Here is a 25,364-nt window from a genome sequence, read left to right as displayed (position 1 = left end):
GTGAAAGGCTTAACCTGTAGTTCCTTTAGTTTTAAGTGTTGACTGCTAATTAAGCTTATTACTACCATTTACCACCAACCCAATTCTATCGGGTAGTCGCAGAGGTCGCACCACCTCCGGTGCGTAATAGCTGTTACTGTCAAAAATCTGAGTGTTAGTATTAATAACTTTAAGATCGAGTAGAGCGTGAAAATCTTGACTGCTAACTAAGCTAATTAACCCGATCCTGTCAGGTGGCCGTAGAGGCCCGGACACCTCAGGTGTGTAATAGCCGTTACTGTCAAGGGTTCAAGTAGAGCGTGAAAATGTTGTCTACTAACCAATGTACACACTGAAAAATTCACAGACCACAACTGAATGTATGCTTGGCAGGTTGCAGAAACATTAATTTTCAAAAATAAAAATTTCAGAAAAATTATTATTTAAAATTGAAAAGGTATGGACAATTATGCATAAATGTTGCACTAAAACTGGTATTCAACGCTTGCACGGGGCGTTAAATATGTTGCGGGAAAATTATAATTTTCAAAAATAAAAAATTTATATTAAAAAATTATGGATTATTATGTATAATTATTGTAACAACGCTGGTTCTAACAGCCTCACACGGGGCACCAAAATGTAGGATACCAGTAGGGTATAGATTTGATCATTGGCAAATTATCAAAGATGTTTTATCAATATTAATAAAGTTATGAATATGGTTATTAATAACTTCGTCAAATTGACAAACAATCAAAACGGGGCACCACCCTGCAAGTCAGGGACCAATAATCAAACTGTGGAACAGTCTCATTTCTGTGAAAATCCTTTAAAAGGAATTAAAGGAAGGGGTGATTTCGATCACGGGCCTATCCGACCAGCAATTATTACAAAAAGTACACAAATAATCACAAGCAACTGCTATTTAAGTATAATAAGATATATCTATATTAACGTCACAATTATCAGTAGCTAATCAATAATCCTTCAATAATAAACTTATATACCTTTTTCAGTATCACAACCCAAAACAAAGTAAAAACAAAACAGCATGTGTTGTGGACACGTCTGGGTGTGTGTGTGTGTGTGTGTGTGAGTGAGAGAGTGAAAGAGGAGGGGCAGTGTCGAAGTGTAGTTGTAACACAAAACAATTCCCAAAATGGCTACTCCTGTGAGCTGCACAAAACTATTTAGCCTCAAGAGGGCGGTAGTGGTGCTGGGTGCACGAGGAGGGGTTGAAAAGGTCGAGGTTGCTAGGCCACCCCACGTGGTTAAGCTAGCAACAAACACACTACTTATCTCTGCCCAGACGTCAGCCTTTTTACGGTGTGTTCAGTCCGTTTGTTCCTGTCCATAGGTTTCCACAGAAATGAAACAGAACGGGTCCCTGGCGCTCGTCAGCGGCCACGGAGAAACTTCCCTCCAAAAAGGCAGCAAGGGGGAAAGTTTGGTCGACTTTGAGAAGAAAAACGTTGTTTCCTTCTCACTGCAGTTATGAAAAACACTGGTGCGTTTTTCATAGGATCCTCCGAAATTAAATCCACTTTCTCCAGAAAATAGAAGTTGAGCACAAGCGCTTGCGCGCCTCCTGTCAGCAATGTGAGTTGCAAGCAAAGACAACAGGATTTTGGGTGATCAGGCTTATTTATGCTGTGTTTATGGTCCCGCTGACCCAATAGGAAGACTCGAAACTCTTGAAAGTGTCGAGACTACAATCTTGTAGTTCTTTGACTTCCTGCCAGTTGTGAGGCTAGTCCCTTCTGGCTGGGAGTTTAGCATAGAGGTGTGAATTAACCAGGCTTTGGGGTTTACATACAGGCCACGATTCCTTTGTCTCTCTGGTCAGCTCAATCTGAGGCCTTTTTGGTTAAATCAGGTTTAACCAGCTTCTTGGTCCCCAACAGTTTCTAACACCATAACCCTGTCACCCAATGCTGAAAATCTCTTATGTATAGCCTGCCACCAACAGTGATGACACCATCAGTTCCAACAGCCTGAGACACAGACCGTACAGACCTGTTTCCTAACAAAATGTGCCAGAGTGGAACTGAAATTGTCCACTCTCTTGGCTAACAGGCAGGCTGTGTAGGTGAGCGAATTCAACGTCAGACCCGGAAAAGAAACGTCCTGTCTCTGTGTTAAACTCACTCTTTTCCTTGTTCACCACAAAACCCCGATCGGCCAGGTGTGCCAACACAATGTCCGAGTGTGCCAGCAGTAGCCAGTTGTCCAGATAGGCGGCCAGGTGGATGCCCCACTCCCTAAGGCGACTATACCTGCCTCGACATGTTTATGATGACAATTTTGTTTTCTTTTGTTTTATCAGCTAGCACCTCATCGTTGTTCAATATACTTGCACTGTTTTTTTTTTTCTCTACCCTAATCTGACAGAGCAGCATTGGTATGCTTTGGCATGGTTGTTTTTTGAACAAAATAATTTAGAATTAATTTTATATTGGGTGGCACAGGCATACCTCTGGTGACAGTATGAATGCAGGGCCCTGATGCGTTATTATATATTATTGTGTCTGTGAATATGTGAAGGGGCTTATAGTGAGACGTTGAAATGAATGCTATGAAAGAGAACCCCAAACTTTTACACCCTCTTTCTCCTACTGTAATTAGGGATGTTTCAGTGGTACAATATCAAAACCTAAAGAGGGGTATGTTCTGGGAAGGGAAGAGAAAGTAGTAGAAAGTAGTGTCACCTAGTCTGTAGGGAGTCCCAAAAGCTGTGTTGGACTCAAACAACAGCCCAGCATCGTAGAACACACCCATACCATCCTTCCCTCCACCTGGTGTGCAGCCTGTGTCGTACTCCTCTACAATATCCCACACCTGAGCAGACAAGACATAGGGTTACACTAGTTACACAAGTTAAACAGACATATTGTAGGTGAGACTAAGTGATTCAGTTGTAGTAGCCGTCGCTACAGTTTGTTGATCAGACACAGAACTTCCCTTTCTCCAGATAATTAACAGTTTTTGGTGAGAGTATGTGTGTGGTGTGGTCAAACTGGGAAACATACACAGAAAACAATTACACGTAAGGCTGCCATTTATAGTAGTACTAAATGGCTTATAGCAAGAAATTAGCCCATTCATATCAATAATAGACTATGCTCTCTTACTCTTGTGCATGCTCAATGTGACAATAAAGACTAATAAACTACAGTTATTCTCAAACATACACTTCATTCACTAATGTGTTGCATGTCCCTAAATATACAGTTGTATATATCCTGGATATAATAAACATTAAACACACTAAACTGTATGAAATTATCTAGAAATAATGTCATATATCACTCTGCTCTATGACACCAAAAATAGCTGTGCATATTGATTACTCCAAAATAACATATAAAATATCTGTGTAACATTTCAGTAAGGCTACTACAATAAATGAACTATAAACTGTAACCGTCTAACATTTTAACACAACAAGTCAGTGTTGGATCATCTTTAACAACTTTAGCTCAAAACTTAAGGCTTTCTGATGAACACTTAAACCTGTGGTCGTATAAATCCACACATGAAGACAACGGCAAATAATAAAGGCAATTACTTTAGCATCATTTATGCACACAGGTAATCTACTGTTAAAACCAAACTAGCTGTAAAACTGTTAAACTCGATCCTCCACGAATTATTACTGTCCACTATTCACTCCCGTTTTTTCACGTGAGGAAATCATTGGTGGAGAGAGGCAACGAGCAAATGTGCTGTAGAGGGATGAGACATCCTTTCCTCTAAAGCATCACATGAATCCGTCAGCTGTTTTGGCGGAGTTAGCAACTCCTTTAAAGAAGAATTCCGGACAAATTTGACATTAATCTTGATCGCTATAAATATGCGTGTACTTTTGATTGAAAAAACCCCGACCTGAATTGGTGCAGGCAACACGGAGAAGCTGCAGCTACATGTATGAGCTTCCACTGATCTAAAATGGCAGTTGTCGGGGCAAGTTTTAAACGTGTTTTTAGCCACTTAAAATGTTCGAAATGTCATTACAAGTGCCTACCCATGTGCAGTGATTCCTTCAGAGGGAACACAGCAAGTCTGACTGCAGTAGATGTGACAGAAAGGCATAACAGTTGTGTTAATCATACCTCTGTTTATTTCCTGTTTTCTGGTGAAGTCCACACTAGTTGATTGTCGAACTCATACAATCCAATATTCCAAAACATATTTTTTCCACAAAAAGAACCGATTTGCCGTGTTTATGTCCATAGTAATGAGAGCAAGGCTGTAACCTGACACCACAGCTCAGCCAGCAGCAGCAGTTCAAAAGTTCAAGAGCTATTAAGCATGCGCATAGGTAACTATAGCAATGGTGGAGACTCACAGACTGTCTGCTGAGAGAGAGAGAGACTGAGCTTTGGGATAATAACGAGATTGTGTCAGTGTTTTTAGAATATCAACTCAGATGGATAGTTCATCCCAATCCGATGTGGAACACACAGAGGAGTTTTTGGAGTTTGATGGTCGGGGTTGTCTTTGCGAACCAGATGAAGAATTATTGGCACAAGATCTTGACGAGAGAAACAGAGGAGCAGGCAGAGGCTGCTGCTTTAAGGCCACGTATACATTATTATATATTATATCCAATATAAATTTGTCCTGCAGTATTTACATTGCATGTGTAAATGTGTCTCATAAATGTGTTTAATGCCATATCAGAACGACCATGTAAGATTTGTTTTGAATAAAGTCAGAATTCTGAGAAAAAAAGTCAGAATTCTGACTTTAATCTAAGAACTCAAATAAATCTTTCACATTTGTCCCTAATCCTCTTCCTTACACTACGGAGTCTCTAAAACACATATCTATAAACTCACATGAATGTTCTTACATGGCATTGAACACATTTATATGCATATATGTTATTTGAATCCAAACACTAATTAATGTGTCATTTATTTATACACATATTTTTTTTAATTACAGTTTTTGCCCGTTGCTTGAACACTATAGACCCATGCTTAGACTAAAGTAACACAACTTGAAGCTTTTGTTACCATACCTCAAACACATGTGCCAACACCTTAAACAAAAGCGCTGCTTTGCACTCTAGTTGCAATTCTGCAACACACTTACTCCTTTATGCAACACACTTGGTCCTGCATACTACACTCTATTTCATACAGAAGACACTTCGTTCAAAAATGAAATCTCAGGGTGCCATTTGGAAAACACATGTATCCAAAACACAAAACACATCGGGTAATTGCAACCACTCAAATACACACTTGAAGGCACTTACTTGCAAAACTGAACACCAATCAGCCAGCTACAAAAAACCCTCAGCAAGAGGCAGAGGTAGAGCAAGAGGAAGAGGAAGAGGAAGAGGAAGAGGAGGAGGAGGAGGAGGAGGAAAAGGTCAAGGTCGAAGAGGCCATGCATGGACCCCTATTTCTGATGATATAAGAGCAACTTTGGTGGACCATGTCATCAACCATGTCCTGACTATGAGGGAAGCTGGGCAGAGAGTCCACCCACATCTAAGCCTCTTCACAGTGGCATCTGTAATAAGAACATTCCGACTAGAAAACAGGTATGTCTTCACCTCTGTACCTTCTACTCTGCTCAGATGGTATTTACAGCACTGTACTACAGTATTTCACATTACCACATCACGTGTACAGGGTATTGCAGGGTGCTAATGCTCCTTTTGCAGGAACTTGCCGTTGTGGACCTAGTGAGGGCAGACAATGGCATCCGTCTCCACCAGCTACGACAGAAAATACTTGCAGACAAGGCAGGCAAGTGTTCAACAACATAAACCGTGTGAGCATCACCACCATCAGACGCATCTTGGGAAAACACAACATCACCATGAAGCAGCGCTACAGGGTCCCATTTCAGAGGAACAGTGTCTGGGTCAAAGGACTTCGAGCTGAATATGTACAGGTAAGTGTAACTGTCCTTTACATTTACAATACAGTATTGGTGAAATCCAGTAGCAGCTGAATATGTACCATATCAGTACCACATGGATCCATTTGGAGAGCTACACAGGTACTTGTGTGATGGGGTGAGGGTTCTGTATGTGTAGCACTGTAGTACAGTACTATGTTTGTTTTTGTTACAGAGAATCTTGGCCATGGATGGAGCTGCACAGCCTAATGAATTCGTTTTCATTGATGAAGCTGGGTTCGACCTGAGCAAAACAAGACGACGGGGTCGTAATGTAATTGGCCACAGGGCAATTGTGCACGTCCCGGGGCAGCGCGGGGCTAATATCACATTGTGTGCCGGTATAAGCCTTTGAGGGCTTCTGCATCATCATGCAAAACTAGGTCCATACAATAGCCAACATATACTCACATTTCTAGATGCTCTCCATAATATATATAGTTGTACAGAACAGATCAGATCAGCCCAGGTTTGTGGTGGTATGGGATAATGTCAGTTTCCATCGGGCTGCTCTGGTCCAGGCCTGGTTCACCAACCACAATCAATTTGAAGTGGTATACTTGACCCCTTACTCACCATTTTTAAACCCTATAGAGGAATTATTTTCGGCTTGGAGATGGCGTGTATATGACCGCCAACCACATGCCACTGGCAATGGAACAGGCCTGAAACGACATTCAGGTGACAGCAATCCATGGATGGTTTCGACATGCAAGGGGATATTTTCCCCGGTGCCTAGCGGGAGAAGACATTGCTTGCGATGTCGATGAGATCCTGTGGCCAGACCCCAACAGACCATGAGCCCACGGATGCACAATTGCCATGATTTTCTGTGTTTACAGTATAGTGTTTTTTCTATTATTATTATAATTTTTTTTTTGCTTTATCTGAATTCATGTTACTGCAATGTACAATATTGAGTAGGCCTGTTTGCTTTTTTGGTTGTTTGAAAATGTGCCTCCTGAAAATATGCCTTCTGAATAAACACTGAAAATCAAAAATCAAAGGTGTTTTATATAAAGTAGACTAGTGTGTTCCCCCTGATCTGAAAGTGTATGCATATCATGCAAGTATGTGTCATTTTGTCATCAGAGTTACATTTTGACAAAGGAATGTTAGGTTTTGATAGCAGAGTTTAGGTTTTGATAGTAGAGTTTCAATTTGACACAGATGTGAATGGTATATGTCCCAGTGTTGTGTCATGTTTACTTGTGTGTAGAGTTTTGGCACAATGAGCGAAGTTTTGCAAAATGTGTTCAAGCAACGGGCAAAAACTGTAAACCACTGTCACACATTATACTTGTTAAATATAAATTAAGAAATTACCTTCTTCTGGGTGAGACGGTGCTTGTTGTTTAGGACATAGACGCCTTTGTCAACTGCCACCAGTCCCACTGTGGCCCCTGGGTCTCCAGTGACCTTAAGACCAAACATCTTGCGAGGCTCATAGGATGGAGCGGGTTTGGATGATTCCAGCCTCAGCTAAATGTGAAGGGGAGGTCAATGAATGAGGCAACGTTAAAGCAGTTAGACTATATAAAAAATCGTACTATCTGTGTCTCACCGAGCCCATGCAGGAGTCCTTTACATCCACCCAGACAGAGTCTGATACCACTTCACTGCCATCTCTGTGGTAGTAGGCTATGATGCGGAACGATGGCAGCATTTCTTTGGTAACAGTGACTGTAAGGGGAATCAGTATTTGGCCTCTTGTCGTCTTGTAACGCCCATTTTTTACCAGTTGACCTCTGCTCAGGATCTATGGACATAGATAACAGCAGTTTTTATCCGACATGTAGAGACTATACAGGTTGTGGGATGCAACAAAAAAAAAGTTACATATGCACACATGCAGGTGTAAAACATCTCTCACCAGGTAGGTGATGTCATTGTCTTGATTTTCCTGCCTCTTGAGGATGAGGCTGATTTTGAGGTTGTCTCCTAATTCCAGCTCAGCTGTATCCACACCTGCAAATGTGACATGTTGTGATGAGTGTTAGACACTGAAAAGATGTAGTGCATGGTGCATACTCTGCCAATTCCACCACCTTTTTTTCAACATCTAATGTTATTTCAGGATGTCCCTTACCTATGTGAATGTAGCTGTTGCTTTGAGTGGTATATGGGAGAGCTACCATGGTGGCTGATGCTTGCTTTTCATTTGAAATATGAGGATCATTGGTCTTTGCCTGCAATTAATGACACACACACAAACACACACACACACACACACAAGTAAGCATACACAAACAGATAAATAAATAATACATTAAAAAGTCTCAAGTCTATCCTATCCTATGAAGACCTTGCCTGGCAGTAACCTAGCAATAAAAAAACACGTAATGGACTAACAAAAAGACATACACTGACAAGAATTAAAAAGGATTTTCATACAATAGATTGACAGTACAATATAAAGCTGGCCATTGGTTCATTGTTTCGTTTCATTGCAGTGCTGTCAATATTGTCTTTTAATTGAGCAAGGTAAAAAGTGAGTGTTTTTCTAGGTAAGACACTTTAAATTAACATCAAATAAGCATTGGCTCAAACTACAACACAACTCAGTTTGTTACTTACAGCTGCATTATTCGATTTTTGGCCACCATGGGGCAGAACAGCATTAACATGCATCATTGGCTTAAAAAAGCTGTTGTGGCAAACATGTACTTTCAACATTAAGACACAGAACATTAGCATTATTTCATTGCCAATATTTGTTTTCCTTTTAACTCTGTTTTGTATGGTGGCCGACAGGGGCAAACGCCCTGCAAGTTAAGAAAACACATGCAAATAGACAAAACACAAGCAAATTAAGAAAACAACTTCTTTAATTTGACAACACATGTGCAGCATTCACCAAACGCGCTGCAAATACACACAATACAACCAAATACATAAATGCACTGCAAATAAAAAACTATGTAAAAAGAAAAGCACAAAAACCCTGAAAAAAAGCGATGCAAAAAGAAAAACAACTTCATTAATTTGACAACACATGCGCAGCATTCAGCAAATGTGCTGCAAATACTCACAACACAACCAAATACACAAACGCACTGTAAATCTGCAAATAAAAAACGATGCAAAAAGAAAAGCACACAAACCCCAAAAACAAATGCAACAAAAAAACGCTGCATCCAGATTACACAACAAAAGTTCTCCAGGCCTCTAGAGGGAGCAGCTAAGTGGAACAGCTTGATTTTCGACCCCACGGGAGGGGGGGACAGGACATGTTCAATCTAAGAACGGTGTGCAACGGTGAGATCATAGACTGTAAATTTATGAGAGAAAACATCTCAAACATAGACATATTAAGAGAGAAAGAGGTGCGCTCATAAAAGTTAAAACATTTGAAGAGCGACTTATTGAGCCGCGTGTTGCAAAAGACAGTTTATTGAAAGCACAAGTGTAATTATGGTCAGATATTGTGCCTGACTGATGGGGAAGTGATATTGATTAGTGTTGTGATTAACGCATAACCGTGTCGGCTATTTTTGCCAGCTTTCCTTCTTGTTTTAGGAAGCAGCGACTGTATTGCGTTTTGCCTGTAAAAACGTATCTGTGTTCTTCACATTTATGTAGAATTATAGTTTGCTCTTCTTATGTAAAATATGTGGCTCAGGTAGATGTTTGCGATTGGTCATGCTGTGCAAACACCGCCCCTTTTATGTGAACGCGCGCCGCTGGATTGGGAAACCCTGGGTAGATTGAACTAGTTGTTAACCACTGTCGTGACACAGCTTATGCGGCGTGCGGTTGTTAGGTTAGGTGAAGCCGGGGAACTGAAATAACTCCAGGGCATGTTGATCTTGATTCGTAGTACAGGCCTCAGGGCTTCTTCCCCTCTCACTGTTTACCACCCTCCTGCAAAATCATCATCACAAATGAAACTTCCTTTGTAGCCTGCCCCCCTATCGTTGCTCATTATTGGAGACTCAATCGTGAGGAATGCTAAAAACATATCCTCTGCAACTTTTTGCTTTTTAACTGATATAATGGAAAAGATTCCCAGCATCCTTGCCAATCATCCTCACGCCTGTGACATAATTCTTCATGTTGGTTGTAATAAAATTTCCAGTCAGTCCTCTGAAGTTTTTAAACATGATTTCATTGAGGTCCTCGAGTCCCTCGCCTACGAGGGAAAACGGTTTTTTTTAGTGCTGTCAGTTAAATGCATTATTAACGGCGTTAACGGAAACCCATTTTACTTTTAAAAAGTTGTCGAGGGGGACAGTAGTTTCATGCATACACAGCCTGTACTCCACGGAGAAAGTAGCCCAATTGGAACTGCTGCAAAGTGCAAACGCTGTCTCATTAACCGGTGATCACTGGACGTCAGTGAGTAATCAAAATTATTTAGGAGTTACTGCGCACTATATTGACTATGTATATCAGCATACGGTTTTAGGACTGTGTTGTTTGTATTGTTTTTTAGACTGTTTTTGTCATTTGGGACATTGTCCACCCCCTTTCTTTTTAACATCTTCTGGAAATGCCCAGCCTCCTTCCGTCGTGATGGTATACACACAAATGGCATTAGCTCTCGTATTTTAACCGACAACCTTTTCTACAAGAAAAAGTGGTTATGGTTGGTGATACGTTACTTCGATGACATGTCTTGCCCCTTTGCTGCTGATTTTCTCAATGTCACTAAGTCTTTTAATTTTATCCAACATGTGTCTGGTCCCACACACGTTAGGGGTCATACTTAGGACCTTGTTTTTAAACGTCTTATGACTCTATTTGCACCTAGGAGCTGCATGTTACTGACCTGACTGTGTTTTGTTCAACCTGTCTTTTACCAATATCCTTTAATCACCAAACCTACCAGACTCAATTTAACAGTAATTTTATCATCATAAAACATCCTTCATTCAAAGCTGACAGAAACAAAATACAATAAAACTCAAAAACTGTCTTTCCACTGTCCCAACCATCACCACTCTGCTGGATCTATACACGCTAGCAAAAAGTATTGATTATTGAAATAGAATCTGGTGAGTTTGGAGATGGCAATGTCGTGTCTGTTTCTGGGTAAACAAAAAGGACCTTACTCTTTAACAAAAATGTCTATCTCTGTACCATAATGTTTTCAGACAATCTGAGCATGTCAGTGGCAAAACCAGCACTTTTAGTGGACGAAAATTAATGGTAAGCTTTAAGGATTCCATTGCAGCCCTATTTGTGGCTGCCGGTTAAAGCATTCTCGCTTATTACTGGACCACTTTTTAAGATTTTTGTTCACACTAGTCACTTAGATATTAGTCTATGTTCTCAACATTCCACTTTCGGGATTGCTCTGGTGCCGCAGGAAATTCCGCCGGATGCATGTATTTTCACCGATGTCTGTTTCCTTAAAGCGAGATTACTTAGATATCAATGCATGGGAAGATAGGGTCTAGTTTGAAAAATGTAAGCTTCCATTTGCTAATCGGGTTGTAATGCAAAAAATATACATAAAAAATAGTGAGACTTACGGTGATTGCCAGACTTGCACCTGCATTGATGGTAATCTTTGCCATGCCGTTGGCTGCGGTTAAAGCCTGCACATGGCCCGGGTCGACCACCACTACAACCTCTTTTGCCGGAGTGCCGTCAGGATTCACAATTTCAACCTGCCATCAGAGACACAAACATCTGAACAATCAGAAAAATGTCTTATTAAAATATATTAAGTTGACTCATGATATGAGATTATTTTATCTGCAACAGCACTAGCTGTGTCCTGCGTATTTTGATTTAAAGTAGATAGTATATAGTGACCCAAAAGGGTGAATTTTTCTTTTCCTCTGGAATCTCACCTGTTTAAAATATTTGATTCATAATGAAAATCCATGACAGATGCAACTTTTATATTTAGAATAAACCGCCATCTGTGTTTGTATCTGCATTTTTAGAGTAACTGTTAAGTAACTAAACGTTTCTGTAAATGATTTTCCTCATGTAAGTAGAAATGAAACAATACTTTTGCTGTTAATTTATATAAATCTAAATAGGTAATTTACCGTAACATCGAAGGACATTCCTGGTTTGAAATATTTGGGTGTTTTCTTAAAGGTGATAGTGTAAGGTGATGTAACAATCTGGATACTTCTCAACTCTGCCTCCACCATTTCACCACCTGTGAATGAATGCAGAAACACAAAACTGATTTTAATATCTGTTTACTTTCTTTTAGATTAACTGATAAAGAACAACATATCCTGATATCTGTATTTTATATTTTTTTCCTCTTGTTCTTGTTTGGGAAATTATTTTATTATTATTATTATTATTATTATTATTATTATTATTATTATTATTATTGTCCACATTGCTGATATGAGTTATTTTGTTGGGGAGGACAACGCTCTGGTTGCCATTGCTAGCCACAGAGCAACTAGTGTGTACATGGTTCAAAACATGAGCCCCATGTTGCCCAGACTGCAAAAATAAAAATAAAAATAAAAATAATGATTGTTAAATTAACCCACACATGATCAAACATAGTGAACAAGCACAAACACACAGTCTCTCTTTCTTACCGCTCACTGTCAGCACACTGACAGCTACATATATGGAACTCCCCACCAGTTCAAGGATGTTTGGGTAGGTCTGTGTGATGTGCTCTCTCTTCAGTTTGACCACTCCAATACCTCCCTCTATCTAATGTGACATTAAAGAAAAATGTATCTTGAAATATAGTACAGTGGTACAGTAATACAGTCAGTGAACAGATGGAGATATACTAAAGGTGTAAATTACTGTCAGACTAGCATCATACTGAACATCTTAAATACTTTAATTGTTACATTCCTATGTCAATATATTAACTGAAATGGTGACGGGCAGCTTAGAAATCCTAGACATTTTTCATGTTTTAGAGTCATGCATATTTTGTATCACTGGTAAAGGCCAAGCTGTACGTTTGTATAACATACAGTATACTGCATACGCCAAAATGACCAATCGACAGACGTCTAAGTATGAGCTCACCTGCACTCGCTGAAGAGAACTTGGAAAGTTCTTCTTTCGACCCTCTTGCATAACCCCAAACACCACGTAGGCCGTCCCATCCACATTCATACCAAACAGATACCTAAATCCACAAGAGAAGGATAAGATTAGGCCCACAATGAAGTAAACAAGGACAGCAAAAAAACAAAAAAAAATCAATGACTAACTTAAAGGGTAAGAGGCCTCTCAACATCACCCTTTATTTTCTCCTGCAATCAATCTCCCAATAAGGTCTCTAAAGCCACTAAACCAAAACCTTCACATACGTAGCTTTGATGTTGACGGTGAGCTCTTGACTGTCCACGTAGAAGAAGGAGCTAACAGGCATCAGTTTAACTTCAAAACTGGGCAGCACTGAAAAATCAAAGGAGTTTTATTCTGGGTCCAATCAAATAAAAAATGAATGAATGTTATAGCTTTTTAAATATTAAATATAAATATGTTAATATGTTAAAATAAATAAAGGTGCAGGTCATAGGGCTCACCATATTCTTTGACCTCAAACTCTGCAGAATAGCTCTGCTGTGGGTTGCTCTGGAACTTCGCCACCACTTTCCACAGTCCGAGACTACACACACACACACATACATACACACACACACACACACACACACACACACACATACACACACACACACACACACACACACACACACACACACACACACACACACACACACACACACACACATTTATTAAGTTAGAAAGTAAAAGTGATTCTGAAGCTATTTATATCTTACACAAATTCAGATATACTTGATGTTTATACTACAATACAGAGAGCAATGACTACAGAAACATGGCCGTTGAGTAAAACAAATGGGTTTAAAGTTTTCAGGTTGGCCAGCAAACTGCACAATAGATACTGTAGAACGGTGTTTTGCATTATTAGGATGATTATTTTATTCCATTGGTCTCCAAGGTATTTATCTTGTCTTTGCCTCCGGACACCCAGAACCTCCTCACAGAAAACAGGCCATGAAGGACTCTGACTTCATGTTTAATATATCTCTACCACAGAGATAAATCATTTTGGATTAGTAGTTGTCCAAACACTATATTGGCCACATGGAAAATGATCGTAGAAAGATAACATAAACGTAAGATATTTAAGATATTAATGTTTTGAATTAAGGACAGCTGTTTTCCATGTTAACATCTAAATGCACCACTAAAGAACAGAATGTATAGAAATGAAATGAAAATAAAATACAACCTGACAATTTCAGCGAGTTGGAAATCTCCAGAATGGATCCCTGATTTCAAAGAGACTGGATCAAGTGGTAAAGTGATGCCTTCAGGGGTCTAAAAATAAACAATATAAAACAAACATGAATAGAGAGCTGTGCCAGTTTAAAAAAATGCTTTAAGTCCATGCTATATATTATGTATGTTTTTTGTCTGCAATCCAGCAGCCTGGACAAGTCTAGATTGACTCTTTTTCAGGTATTTTTGAAATGTTTCTGTGTTCCAATGGGGGAATGTGCAACTCGACCACTGCATTTATTTTTTTTGCATTTTCAGTAAGTAGTAGGACATGTTTTACTAGAGTCAGACAACCGAACAAAGACACAACGTTAACTGTGGATGTGTATTTTAATTTCGGTAATTTCGGAACATTATCTACTGTTATGCATTTGTAATATCACCTCACTAAGAGGCGTCATGCTCTCAGTTACAGCTGATTATTTACAAAATATTACATTAAATTATTTGCTTATCAAAGATAAAAACAATTCCACAACCTCCATGGCAATAGAAGCATCAGTTTGAGTTTCTGCATCCCTCTTTACGGGCTCCATATGGGGCGTCACTGCAAACATCCTGAAATGAACTGACAGAGAAAGAAAGAGGTTGATTTAGCTGCTGAAGGTTGGAGGAAGGTGTATCTATTTTTGACCTCACTATTCCTCTTATTTCCAAAGAGAGATTCATTTTACTGTAATTTACAGTACAATCATTACATTCTGGAAAAACAAAGGAGTAAGTGTGTTTCTTATGTAGCTCAGTATTGAACTCACCTCTGCTGTTGGGGGTGTAGAGGGTCTTGTCAGTCTGGATAAAGATGTACCCGGACTGGAAGGACACTAAGACGACTTTCTCCAGCAGTCGGTCAGGGAACTGAGCTTGCAGGTACACATACTGTTTTATAGTAGGATCCTTACTGAAGCTTTCAGCAGGGATCTGAAACCAGTATGATGAGCAGTATGTGCATCAGGATGTACATTTCTGGATTCATATCTACATTCTTTGTGAACGTGTCATAAAATGAAGCCAAGTTACAGTAACATGCATATACAGCATGACAGTATTTCACTTACCGTTATTTGTCCGAGCTCCTGGAAGTTTCTTGCACTGGTAAGGTTCACAGATGTAGATGTCAGCTTTGTGTTTTTGTATGGATGGTTTATCACGTTGATCTCGACTGGTATGTTTCCCCCGGTGCAGTCTTGACATTCCACAAAGACGTTTTCTGCTGTTCCTACCCGCAACAAGTTAGGGGCAGACATCACCTTCCTGCAGAGCAGTGGTGAGAAAGATGTTGATGTGAATATACTGCAGTCAATGTGCGGAAGTGACCACATGCTGTTTATGATATACTGACAAACATTACCAACCTTTTTTTGTGTGTGACCCCTTAAAAAGAAAAAAATAAGTGCTTGTACGGTAAACCCTCATCACAGGTATTGGCCTTACTAAGTATGACTTTTTTTCTATGAGATTGTTATGTACTTGATGGTAACATTTTAGTATTTCCCAAAAAACAGAAGTAAAAATTATAGAAGTCTCAAAATGTTAACATAATTTTGTGCAACATAAATGTTCCCTCCCCACCCCTTACTTATTCCTTTAATTGCCTCTGGGCCCCTCAGGTTTATGTTGGGACCCACGCCCCAGGTTGAGAACCACTGTCTTAGAGTCTGTGAGTTAAAGTTTCAATTCACCTAGTCTATATCTTTGACGTTCCACTTCTGGGATTGCTCTGGTGCTGCAGGATGCATGTATTTTCGCTGATGTCTGTTTCCTTCTGCTTTCTTTGTGTTGGAATTTTAAACTCCGGTCGATTTATGAGGAATATGGTTGACTGCTCCTCAGATCTCTGCATGGTAAATCCAGAAAGCTAGCTAGACTATCATCCAGCAGCTCTGTGCAGAGCTTAGCGCTGCTCATGACTATTGAGATTGGTTAAAAAAAAATGCCAATAAACCACAGCACGTTTTTCTCCCATCCCGTAATACTATGTGGACTAGCCAGACCCTTCTCCGCTCCGCAGAGTGTCGATGATCTGGCAAAGCGAGACCACAATTCACCAAAATTACCAAAGAAAACTCAGATGACGATCATGAGCTCCAGCATGGACTTCATACACAATCAGGGATCTATTGATTACCTTGACAAAGACAGTGACAAAGAACTGGATCTACAAAACATTTCATCATGCCTCTAGACTTTTGCTCTGTCTGGCTTAATGCATTGTTGTGCAAACTCTGAACAAGAATCAGGTCAACTCATTGGCATCATTTCAAAGACCACAGTACCTTGACTTGTGTGACATAAACTGGACTTGACTTCTTATTATGTAAGACACAAGTTAAACTAATATTTGTATCCATACACTCTCTTAATTGAATATACATACAGATGACCCTAGTATATAGTAGCATTTATTCGTAAATAAATAAATGTTCCTCCTTAAAATACAGGGGTTATAAGTATACACACCCCTATGTTAAATTCCTGTAGAGGCAGGCAGATTTTTATTTTTAAAGGACAGTTATTTCATGGATCCAGGATACTATGCATCTTGATAAAGTCTCCTTGGCCTTTGGAATTAAAATAGCCCCACATCATCACATACCCTTCGCCATACCTAGAGATTGGCATGGATTTATGTCAGTAAGCTTATTAGTTGGTTTGATTTGCATTGAGAGATGATTTTATGGAAAGTACCCCAACATTTATTTATTTACGATACATTATTCATTCACAAAGAAAATTAGTGTCCTTAATGGTTGGATTTTTTTAATTAAGGCATTAAGATCAATTTCCAAAAGATGATTTTTTTTATTCCTCTTTTTAGTCAACGTTAGCATGGGTTCATAAATTTATGAGCACCACTGTAAACAAGCTATACATTTTAGCTCTGTGTATGAATTAACTTATAGCCCTCCTAACCCCAAAACCCAGCGGCGGGTTTGAAAAAAAGCTCCAAAGTAAGGCCAAAAAAACACTAAGTGGATAAAAAAACTCACATAGAACATGTCCAACTTCAACAAATTATAAAAAGTGTTGAATTATCTGATTAAATTGTTTTTCTATTTAAAAAAATATATATTATCAAATCAATCTAACTTACATTTTTTCCTTTTTTTATGCCATTGTAACTTTGTTATACAGCTCATAAGACATTAAGGAGCAATTCCTACTTCTGTTAATTTGAGATGCTAGACTTGCTGATAGTGAAAGATGAGCTCACAGTGAGTAATAATGTAACAGGAGCAAAACACTTGGCTTGGATGTTTGGCCAAAACAAAAATGGCTTGGGTTTCACAGGGTAAAAGCACATGGGGGTAAAGGTAAGGCAGGTCTACTTACAATGGAGCTCCATCAGCCAGAGAAGTCAGAGAGAAAAAGGCCAGAGAGGCCAGCAGCCACAGCAGAGTCCTACTCATCCTTCAGCCTGATCCTGATCCGCTGGCAATGTAGACTGTAACTCTGCAGCACCCTCCTTTTATCCACTCCACCCCCCCCACCTCCTCCCCTGCACCTCACTACTGTCTCGCCCGTCCTCCTCCCAATTACAGATACATTCTGGGTGCTGGGTTGTTTGCATTTGTTTAACCCTCCCGTTGACCCAGTAGGTCAATATGACCGAGCGGGTCAATATGACCTGGGAGCGTGTTGTTGCCAACGCGCATGTATAATGCAATAAAAAAGAATAAGAATAAAAATGAGAATGGGGGATAAGGATAAGAATAAGAATAACGCTACTGATAATAATTATACTGATAATACTAATAACAATAATACTAATACTAATACAATTATTAATAATAATACCAATAATAACGATGATGATGATGATGATTATGATGATAATAAGACATAGGGGAAAGCTTTGAATAGGCTACTTTGCTTGTATTTAAAGTTTATTTTTATTTAGGGCTTTACATATCAGCACTGTACGATCAGTTAGGCTTTCCTGTGGTTTCTTCACCTGGAAGGCCCTGGTTCTTTGCTTTTAGCGAGACAGCTTCTGGAGAGGAACCTCACGATGGTCAGCACGGTGAGGAGGAACAAGCCTGAGCTCTTGCCTGCGCTGCGGATGGCCTCCAAGGACAGGCTGATGTTGTCCTCGAGGTTCGTCACTCGTTCACTCCGGCTGCCACTCTGGTGTCCTACCTCGCCAAGAAGAACAAGAACGTGGTGTTCCTGAGCATGCTGCATGCAGATGCCGAGATCAGTGATCGTTGCGATGGGAAGCGGGCCATCGTCCTCCACTACAATAGCAACAAGGGCAGCGTGGACAACCTGGACAAGTTGATCGGCACGTAGGCCTACAGCTGTAGACTGACGACTCGCTGGCACCTGGCAGTCTTCCACAAGAGTGTAGACATATCTGCCTACAACGTGTTTGTGATTTGGCGAGGACTAACCCTGGATGGATGGCCGACAAACGGCACAGGAGGAGGTGGTTCCTGGAGCAGCTGGGAAGGCACTCGTGACTCCATTCATCCTACAGCGGGAGCGTCTACCCCGGACAGGCAGCTGCAGCCAGCAAGAGGAAGAGGTTTGTTGCTGGTGTAAGAAATACATTTGCAAAGGCTGTGCGCTGGGCTGGCCTGTTGCCCTTCTTGCGTGACAATACATGAGGTAGACCTCGCTTGTCAATGATTCAACGCGGTGGCTGGAATCTACCCTCTCGGTCAGAAACAAGCAGCAGGTCGAGGTTTGCCTGTCACACACACACACGCATACACACGCCCACACACACACACACACACACACACACACACACACACACACACACACACACACTGGGTCTACCTGACCCAAAGGACACGGCGCATATGCTAAATGTGAAGGACACATGAGGGTGAACTGTGGCAGGTCTACCTGACCCAAAGAATGTGTGTGCTAATGTGAAGGATGGGGCGGGGGGGCACTTGGTCAACTTGACCCAAAGGACATGGCATGTGTGCTAAATGTAATGACGGGAGTGTTAAACCAATTGTCTTGGGAAGTGTTAAGTTCCGGACCCAGCGATAGTGCCTCTGCAAAAAAATCTGAAGAAGGAACTTGTTTTGGTGGAACATTTGCACCCTGCAAAAGAAAATGCCACAGAAAATATTGAATGAAGTAAACTGAACACAGTAGGCTACAGTAGTTAGAAAGTAAATGCCGTAAACATATTCCATGTAAATCTTTACAATCATTTACCACAAGAACCAATCATGCCTGTCTTATTGCACAATCTAAATTTTCTTCAAAACTTGCCATTTTCATTGTGTAGCTTGCCAGATCGAAGGTTGTTGTTTCCTGAAGCGAAGGGATTTTGTGAACGGCAACACACAAAGAATGTAAGGTGAGAGGCAAATCCTGCTGGATATCAGGCTTTATCATAGACTGTAAAGAATAAGGGCTTTATCCTAGAAATGTACTTCTGTTTATTCAGTCCTTTTGTAGTTTTTAACTGAATCTCTGTGGTCTGAAGTTTAGTTTCTCTCCTGTGTCACTGTGTGTACATTTACTAATTTCTGCTTTGTTTTACTGTTTCATGATCTGAGTCTTTTTAAAGGGGTGATAGAATGCAAAACCGATTTTACCCTGTCATAGTTGAATTACGACAGTTCAGTGGGTAAATAGGACATACATAGAAGCTCAAAATCCGATTGAAATCCCTTTACTATGAAAATCTCATATTTTGAAACTGCCGCTGATAACGGGAGAATCTCAACAAAGCTAGTTGGTTATGTAAGCATCCCAAGACCTGTACCTTTGTCACGCCCATGGGTGTATTAAAAGAACGGTCACGCCCCAACATTTACATAAGCTACACAACTGACCTGAGATCAGGTAGCCTTCTGAATCTTGGTCGCGCAGATCTCTGCTATTCCATTACAAAATTCACTTCTGAAACTTTTTTATGCGAGAAATCAACTAAGTAAAGCTCAAATATGGGCCGCTTTACGAAAATGGATGGCTAATTTCAAATTTTGTCCGACTGTGTGTCGGAGTTCAGCGGCCAGTGCTGCCTGTGTGGGTACTTGGATCTCCGTCACGGCTGGCAGCCCACAGCACTCCATACCCGCGCAAAGTCACAGTTTTTTGGGCTAATGGACAACCAAACGCCGCTGCTCTGACAGAGCTCCAGGGCCTGCAACTCCCTTCTTCCTGCTAGCTAAATGCCCGGTGTATGTGAGTGAGAGCGCGGTCAGCGAGCTTGTTACGCCAGCAATCTCTTAACACAGTTCCAGTTAATCTTTAAATGTGTGTAATTATAATGTGTTGAGTTATTTAAACAAATGATTGGGGAAATAAACGCTGCTTGTTTGCGAGTCTCATTGATAGAGCCTGCGGCTGCATGTAGCTCTATCAATGAGAGCTAGCTAGCCTCCTCTTAGAATTACTCTGAAATTCACAAATATTCATTAACTTGAAATCGGACACCGTTGTTAGCTTTATACGACATTTAGGTAGATGTTGCATATGTGGCGTGACAAAATTCAAACTGTAAATATACTCGAATTACACCAAAAATGAAAAACTATCCGTGATTTGTAGCTACACATAGTTAGGATTGAAGGGACAGTTGCAGCTAAATAGTGGTAAGGAAGCTTTTTCATCCTTCGTGCCTTTCATTGTTTGTATTGTCGTGCGGGTGGCATTTACGAGCGTTCTCTTGTAGAGGCAACTTTGTTTCAGCTGTGGACGTCCCCGTGTGGATAGATGACCACCTGGGCTGCTGGCGTTGGGTGCCTCGGTAAGCTGCATGCCTCCCTGTTTCAACCCATTTGGTGTTTATTAAGATCTGACAATCTTATTTGTTATAGTTATGTGCCGTGTGGTTGTGCGGATTGCGTGGGCCCCCCTGCCACGGTCTTAAGACGCGTCCTGTAAAGCAATGGACCGAGCTATAACATTGTGCCATGCTGCTGCGGAGGCCGCCGGGTGCCACAGCTATCCTTAGCTATAAGGGGCCAACACTCCCCGGCACGTTTCTCCTCCAACTCTTGTTGTTCCGGAGACTGGCACAAAAAGTGTCTGGATGTATGGGACTGTTTTGGACGCACAGAGCTGGTTTGGATCAACTGGCTAAGTGTTTGAACACCCATTAGCTTTGTAAATATTGGCATTAACCCAGCGGAATATTTTGAGGACGAACTTTATGATTTGTACTACTCTCTGATGTGTGTTTATGGAGAGTGCAAGAGAGCTTCTAGTTGGGAGGTGAAACAGGAGGCTCTACGGTTACCTCACCTTGAGATATCCACTCTATCCTGGCTCAGGAACTCCTTGCCTAAGTAGATTCAGGACTTCTTAGAGATGCCTGGCTGCGAGCCTTCACCTCAACATGCTACCCGGTTATTTTAAATTTTTCAATTAAATTTTATTTATAGTATCAAATCATAACAGAGTTATCTTGAGACACTTTACAGATAGAGTAGGTGTAGACCACGCTCTATAAATTCCAAAACCCCAACAATTACAGTAATTCCCCCAAGAGCAAGCATTAGCAGTGGCTATTGCGACAGTGGCAAGGAAAATCTCCCTTTTAGGAATATACCTCGGCAGAGTGCAGAGAAGCCAATACAGGAGAAATATGATCTCTTCTCTTAGTTCTCGTCAGAACACGTGCTGCAGCATTCTGGATCAGCTGAAGAGTCTTAAGGGATTTATTTGAGCAACCTGATAGGATAGATAGGAATTACAGTAGTCTAGCCTGGAAGTAACGAATGCATGGACTAGTTTTTCAGCATCGTTTTGAGACAGGATATTCCTAATTTTGGCAATGTTACGAAGATGGAAAAAGGCTGTTCTTGAGGTTTGTTTTAAGTGGGCATTGAAGGATATATCCCGTAAGAGAGGACGCGGGCGCCATGCACAGGTTCAACCGCTCTCCAGCGAGCCAGAGCCCATGTTGTCCAGCAGACTGGACCATGTGTTGTCCAGCATCCCCAAGCTGTGCGGCAGAGCCGAGCAGCGGTCCAGAACCTCCGCTGACGTGCAGCGTTCCAGAGCCAGAGCGGACCAGCGTTCCAGAGCCTGAGCTGACCGTTCTCCCAGAGTCGTCGCTGACCGCTCTCTCAGAGTCTTCGATGACCACTCTTCCAGAGTCTTTGCTGAATATTCTCCCAGAGTCTACATCGAGAGGGGTATCGCCTTTGCCGACGGCTGCCAGAGGGGTATCACCTTCGTCGACGGCCACACGAGAGTCTTCGACGTCCTGCCTGGCTCTACCTTCGCCAACCTGTTCGGCCGCCTGAGAGGTTTTGCCCTCGCCGCTGACCGCCTGAGGCATGAAGGGCTCTGCCTTCGCCAACCTGTTCAGCTCCTGTTTTCCTGCACAATTACAAATCATCCATTTGTATCTGATATTACTTTAGATTTTAGGAATTGGGTATTTCTATGTACAAGTATAGCTGTACCTTGACTTTTAGCATTAAAACTGTGGAGTGGAAAATGTGTTGAAATCCTCCCCTTTTTAGCTTGGCATGGTCACAATTCTTCAAGTGTGTCTCTTGTAAATATGCCACCTCTGATTTCAGAGTCTTAAGGTGCAGAAAGATTTCGCTTTACCGGTTGGTTAGCACCTCGTACATTCCAACTCGTAAAGATAGTTAGGAGATAAGCAAAGGTGTTAGCTCCTTCTGAAAGGCCTTGTACCATTCCGATGGAAACCCATCGCTATGTGGCAATTTATTAGCCTTTAATCTAGTAATTGCGGCTTCCAGCTCCTTAACTGTAAATTGTGACATAATAGTGTCATTCTGTGTCTCACCAAGAGATGGCAGGTCAAGTGAATCAAGAAAACTTCTTATTGTTTTTTCATCAGCTGATAATGGTTTAGATTAGAGTTTTTTGTAATATTCTTCAAATATTCTTTCTATTTCATCTGGTTCATGTGATAATTGGTTGGTTTGAGGGTTCCTTATTTTATGAATTGTGTTAATGGCCTGCTAAAGATCTACAGTGCCTTGCGAAAGTATTCGGCCCCCTTGAACTTTTCGACCTTTTGCCACATTTCAGGCTTCAAACATAAAGATATAAAACTGTAATTTTTTGTGAAGAATCAACAACAAGTGGGACACAATCATGAAGTGGAACGAAATTTATTGGATATTTCAAACCTTTTTAACAAATCAAAAAACTGAAAAATTGGGTGTGCAAAATTATTCAGCCCCCTTAAGTTAATACTTTGCAGCGCCACCTTTTGCTGCGATTACAGCTGTAAGTCGCTTGGGGTATGTCTCTATCAGTTTTGCACATCGAGACACTGACATTTTTGCCCATTCCTCCTTGCAAAACAGCTCAAGCTCAGTGAGGTTGGATGGAGAGCGTTTGTGAACAGCAGTTTTCAGTTCTTTCCACAGATTCTCTGGATTCACGTCTGGACTTTGACTTGGCCATTCTAACACCTGGATATGTTTATTTGTGAACCATTCCATTGTAGATTTTGCTTTAGGTTTTGGATCATTGTCTTGTTGGAAGACAAATCTCCGTCCCAGTCTCAGGTCTTTTGCAGACTCCATCAGGTTTTCTTCCAGAATGGTCCTGTATTTGGCTCCATCCATCTTCCCATCAATTTTAACCATCTTCCCTGTCCCTGCTGAAGAAAAGCAGGCCCAAACCATGATGCTGCCACCACCATGTTTGACAGTGGGGATGGTGTGTTCAGGGTGATGAGCTGTGTTGCTTTTACGCCAAACATAACGTTTTGCATTGTTGCCAAAAAGTTCGATTTTGGTTTCATCTGACCACAGCACCTTCTTCCACGTGTTTGGTGTGTCTCCCAGGTGGCTTGTGGCAAACTTTAAACGATACTTTTTATGGATATCTTTAAGAAATGGCTTTCTTCTTGCCACTCTTCCATAAAGGCCAGATTTGTGCAGTATACGACCGATTGTTGTCCTATGGACAGAGTCTCCCCGCCTCAGCTGTAGATCTCCCGCAGTTCATCCAGAGTGATCATGGGCCTCTTGGCTGCATCTCTGATCAGTCTTCTCATTGTATGAGCTGAAAGTTTAGAGGGACGGCCGGGTCTTCGTAGATTTGCAGTGGTCTGATACTCCTTCCATTTCAATATTATCGCTTGCACAGTGCTCCTTGGGATGTTTAAAACTTGGGAAATCTTTTTGTATCCAAATCCGGCTTTAAACTTCTCCACAACAGTATCTCGGACCTGCCTGGTGTGTTCCTTGTTCTTCATGATGCTCTCTGCGCTTTAAACGGACCTCTGAGACTATCACAGAGCAGGTGCATTTATACGGAGACTTGATTACACACAGCTGGATTCTATTTATCATCATTAGTCATTTAGGTCAACATTGGATTATTCAGAGATCCTCACTGAACTTCTGGAGAGAGTTTGCTGCACTGAAAGTAAAGGGGCTGAATAATTTTGCACGCCCAATTTTTCAGTTTTTTATTTCTTAAAAAAGTTTGAAATATCCAATAAATTTCGTTCCACTTCATTATTGTGTCCCACTTGTTGTTGATTCGTCACAAAAAATTACAGTTTTATATCTTTATGTTTGAAGCCTGAAATGTGGCAAAAGGTCGAAAAGTTCAAGGGGGCCGAATACTTTCGCAAGGCACTGTAAATACAAGAGGAGGAATGGTATCACATGAGTGAGACACAATGTACATCTACAAATTCATTATTATGGAAGGAGTTCTGCTGGAAAAACGTAACTCGCTATTTTATAACACCAAAAATAAACTCTAGGCAACTCGCTATACAACAAAACTGATGGAGACTGTGTGGGAGTGTGGAAGCAGACCATGCACACATCTTCTGGAACTGTACAAAAATGAGGACATACTGGCAAAATGTTAATCTAGTTGTAAAAAACGTTTGGGATATGAAATCCCAAATACCTGTCCAGTGATGTACCTTGGGAGCATTGAGAAGGTTGGAATGAAAAAGGATCTGTACTTGACTAAAGTATTACTTGCAGCCAGTAAGAAAGCGGTCACAAGAAACTGGCTCAATGTAAATATCCCAAAACAGAACCAGTGGTTGGAAATGTCCAGGGAATCTTTGTTATGGAAAAATTGACATACCTTTTGAGAGTCAAAGAGAATGTATTTGAAAAGAACGATAGTTACGTTATTGTAACTCCAGATTCTATGAGTATAGGCGTAGCCCTCTAAGCCACGCTATGGGTTTATCCCTTCGCGCATGCGCAGTCGTGAAGATTTTCTTTCCCGCCCTTGCGTGCCGCACGGGCTTCAACTACGTC

General features: G+C 40.9%; 1 protein-coding gene across 1 annotated transcript in view; it reads right to left on the bottom strand.

Annotated features, from left to right (window-relative positions):
* The window catches only part of LOC120556275 (complement C3-like), a 70,523-nt gene extending 52,914 nt beyond the window's left edge, over positions 1-17,609 (bottom strand). The window contains exons 1-16 of the mRNA XM_039796150.1: positions 17,494-17,609; positions 15,219-15,414; positions 14,919-15,081; positions 14,643-14,731; positions 14,114-14,202; positions 13,383-13,465; positions 13,164-13,251; positions 12,877-12,979; positions 12,426-12,546; positions 11,907-12,022; positions 11,379-11,516; positions 7,991-8,090; positions 7,775-7,869; positions 7,466-7,660; positions 7,228-7,383; positions 2,691-2,820 (exon numbers count right to left, since the gene is read on the bottom strand). Coding sequence (XP_039652084.1) covers positions 2,691-2,820; positions 7,228-7,383; positions 7,466-7,660; positions 7,775-7,869; positions 7,991-8,090; positions 11,379-11,516; positions 11,907-12,022; positions 12,426-12,546; positions 12,877-12,979; positions 13,164-13,251; positions 13,383-13,465; positions 14,114-14,202; positions 14,643-14,731; positions 14,919-15,081; positions 15,219-15,414; positions 17,494-17,570 — 1,939 coding nt within the window. The 5' untranslated portion in view covers positions 17,571-17,609. The remainder of the gene's footprint in view (positions 1-2,690; positions 2,821-7,227; positions 7,384-7,465; positions 7,661-7,774; positions 7,870-7,990; positions 8,091-11,378; positions 11,517-11,906; positions 12,023-12,425; positions 12,547-12,876; positions 12,980-13,163; positions 13,252-13,382; positions 13,466-14,113; positions 14,203-14,642; positions 14,732-14,918; positions 15,082-15,218; positions 15,415-17,493) is intronic.
* Between the last annotated feature and the right edge of the window lie 7,755 nt (positions 17,610-25,364).

The sequence above is a fragment of the Perca fluviatilis genome, chromosome 1 (assembly GCF_010015445.1).
Source record: "Perca fluviatilis chromosome 1, GENO_Pfluv_1.0, whole genome shotgun sequence".
Lineage (NCBI taxonomy): Eukaryota > Metazoa > Chordata > Actinopteri > Perciformes > Percidae > Perca > Perca fluviatilis.
The sequence above is the reverse complement of the archived record's forward strand: the minus strand, read 5'-3'. Positions and strand labels throughout refer to the sequence as shown.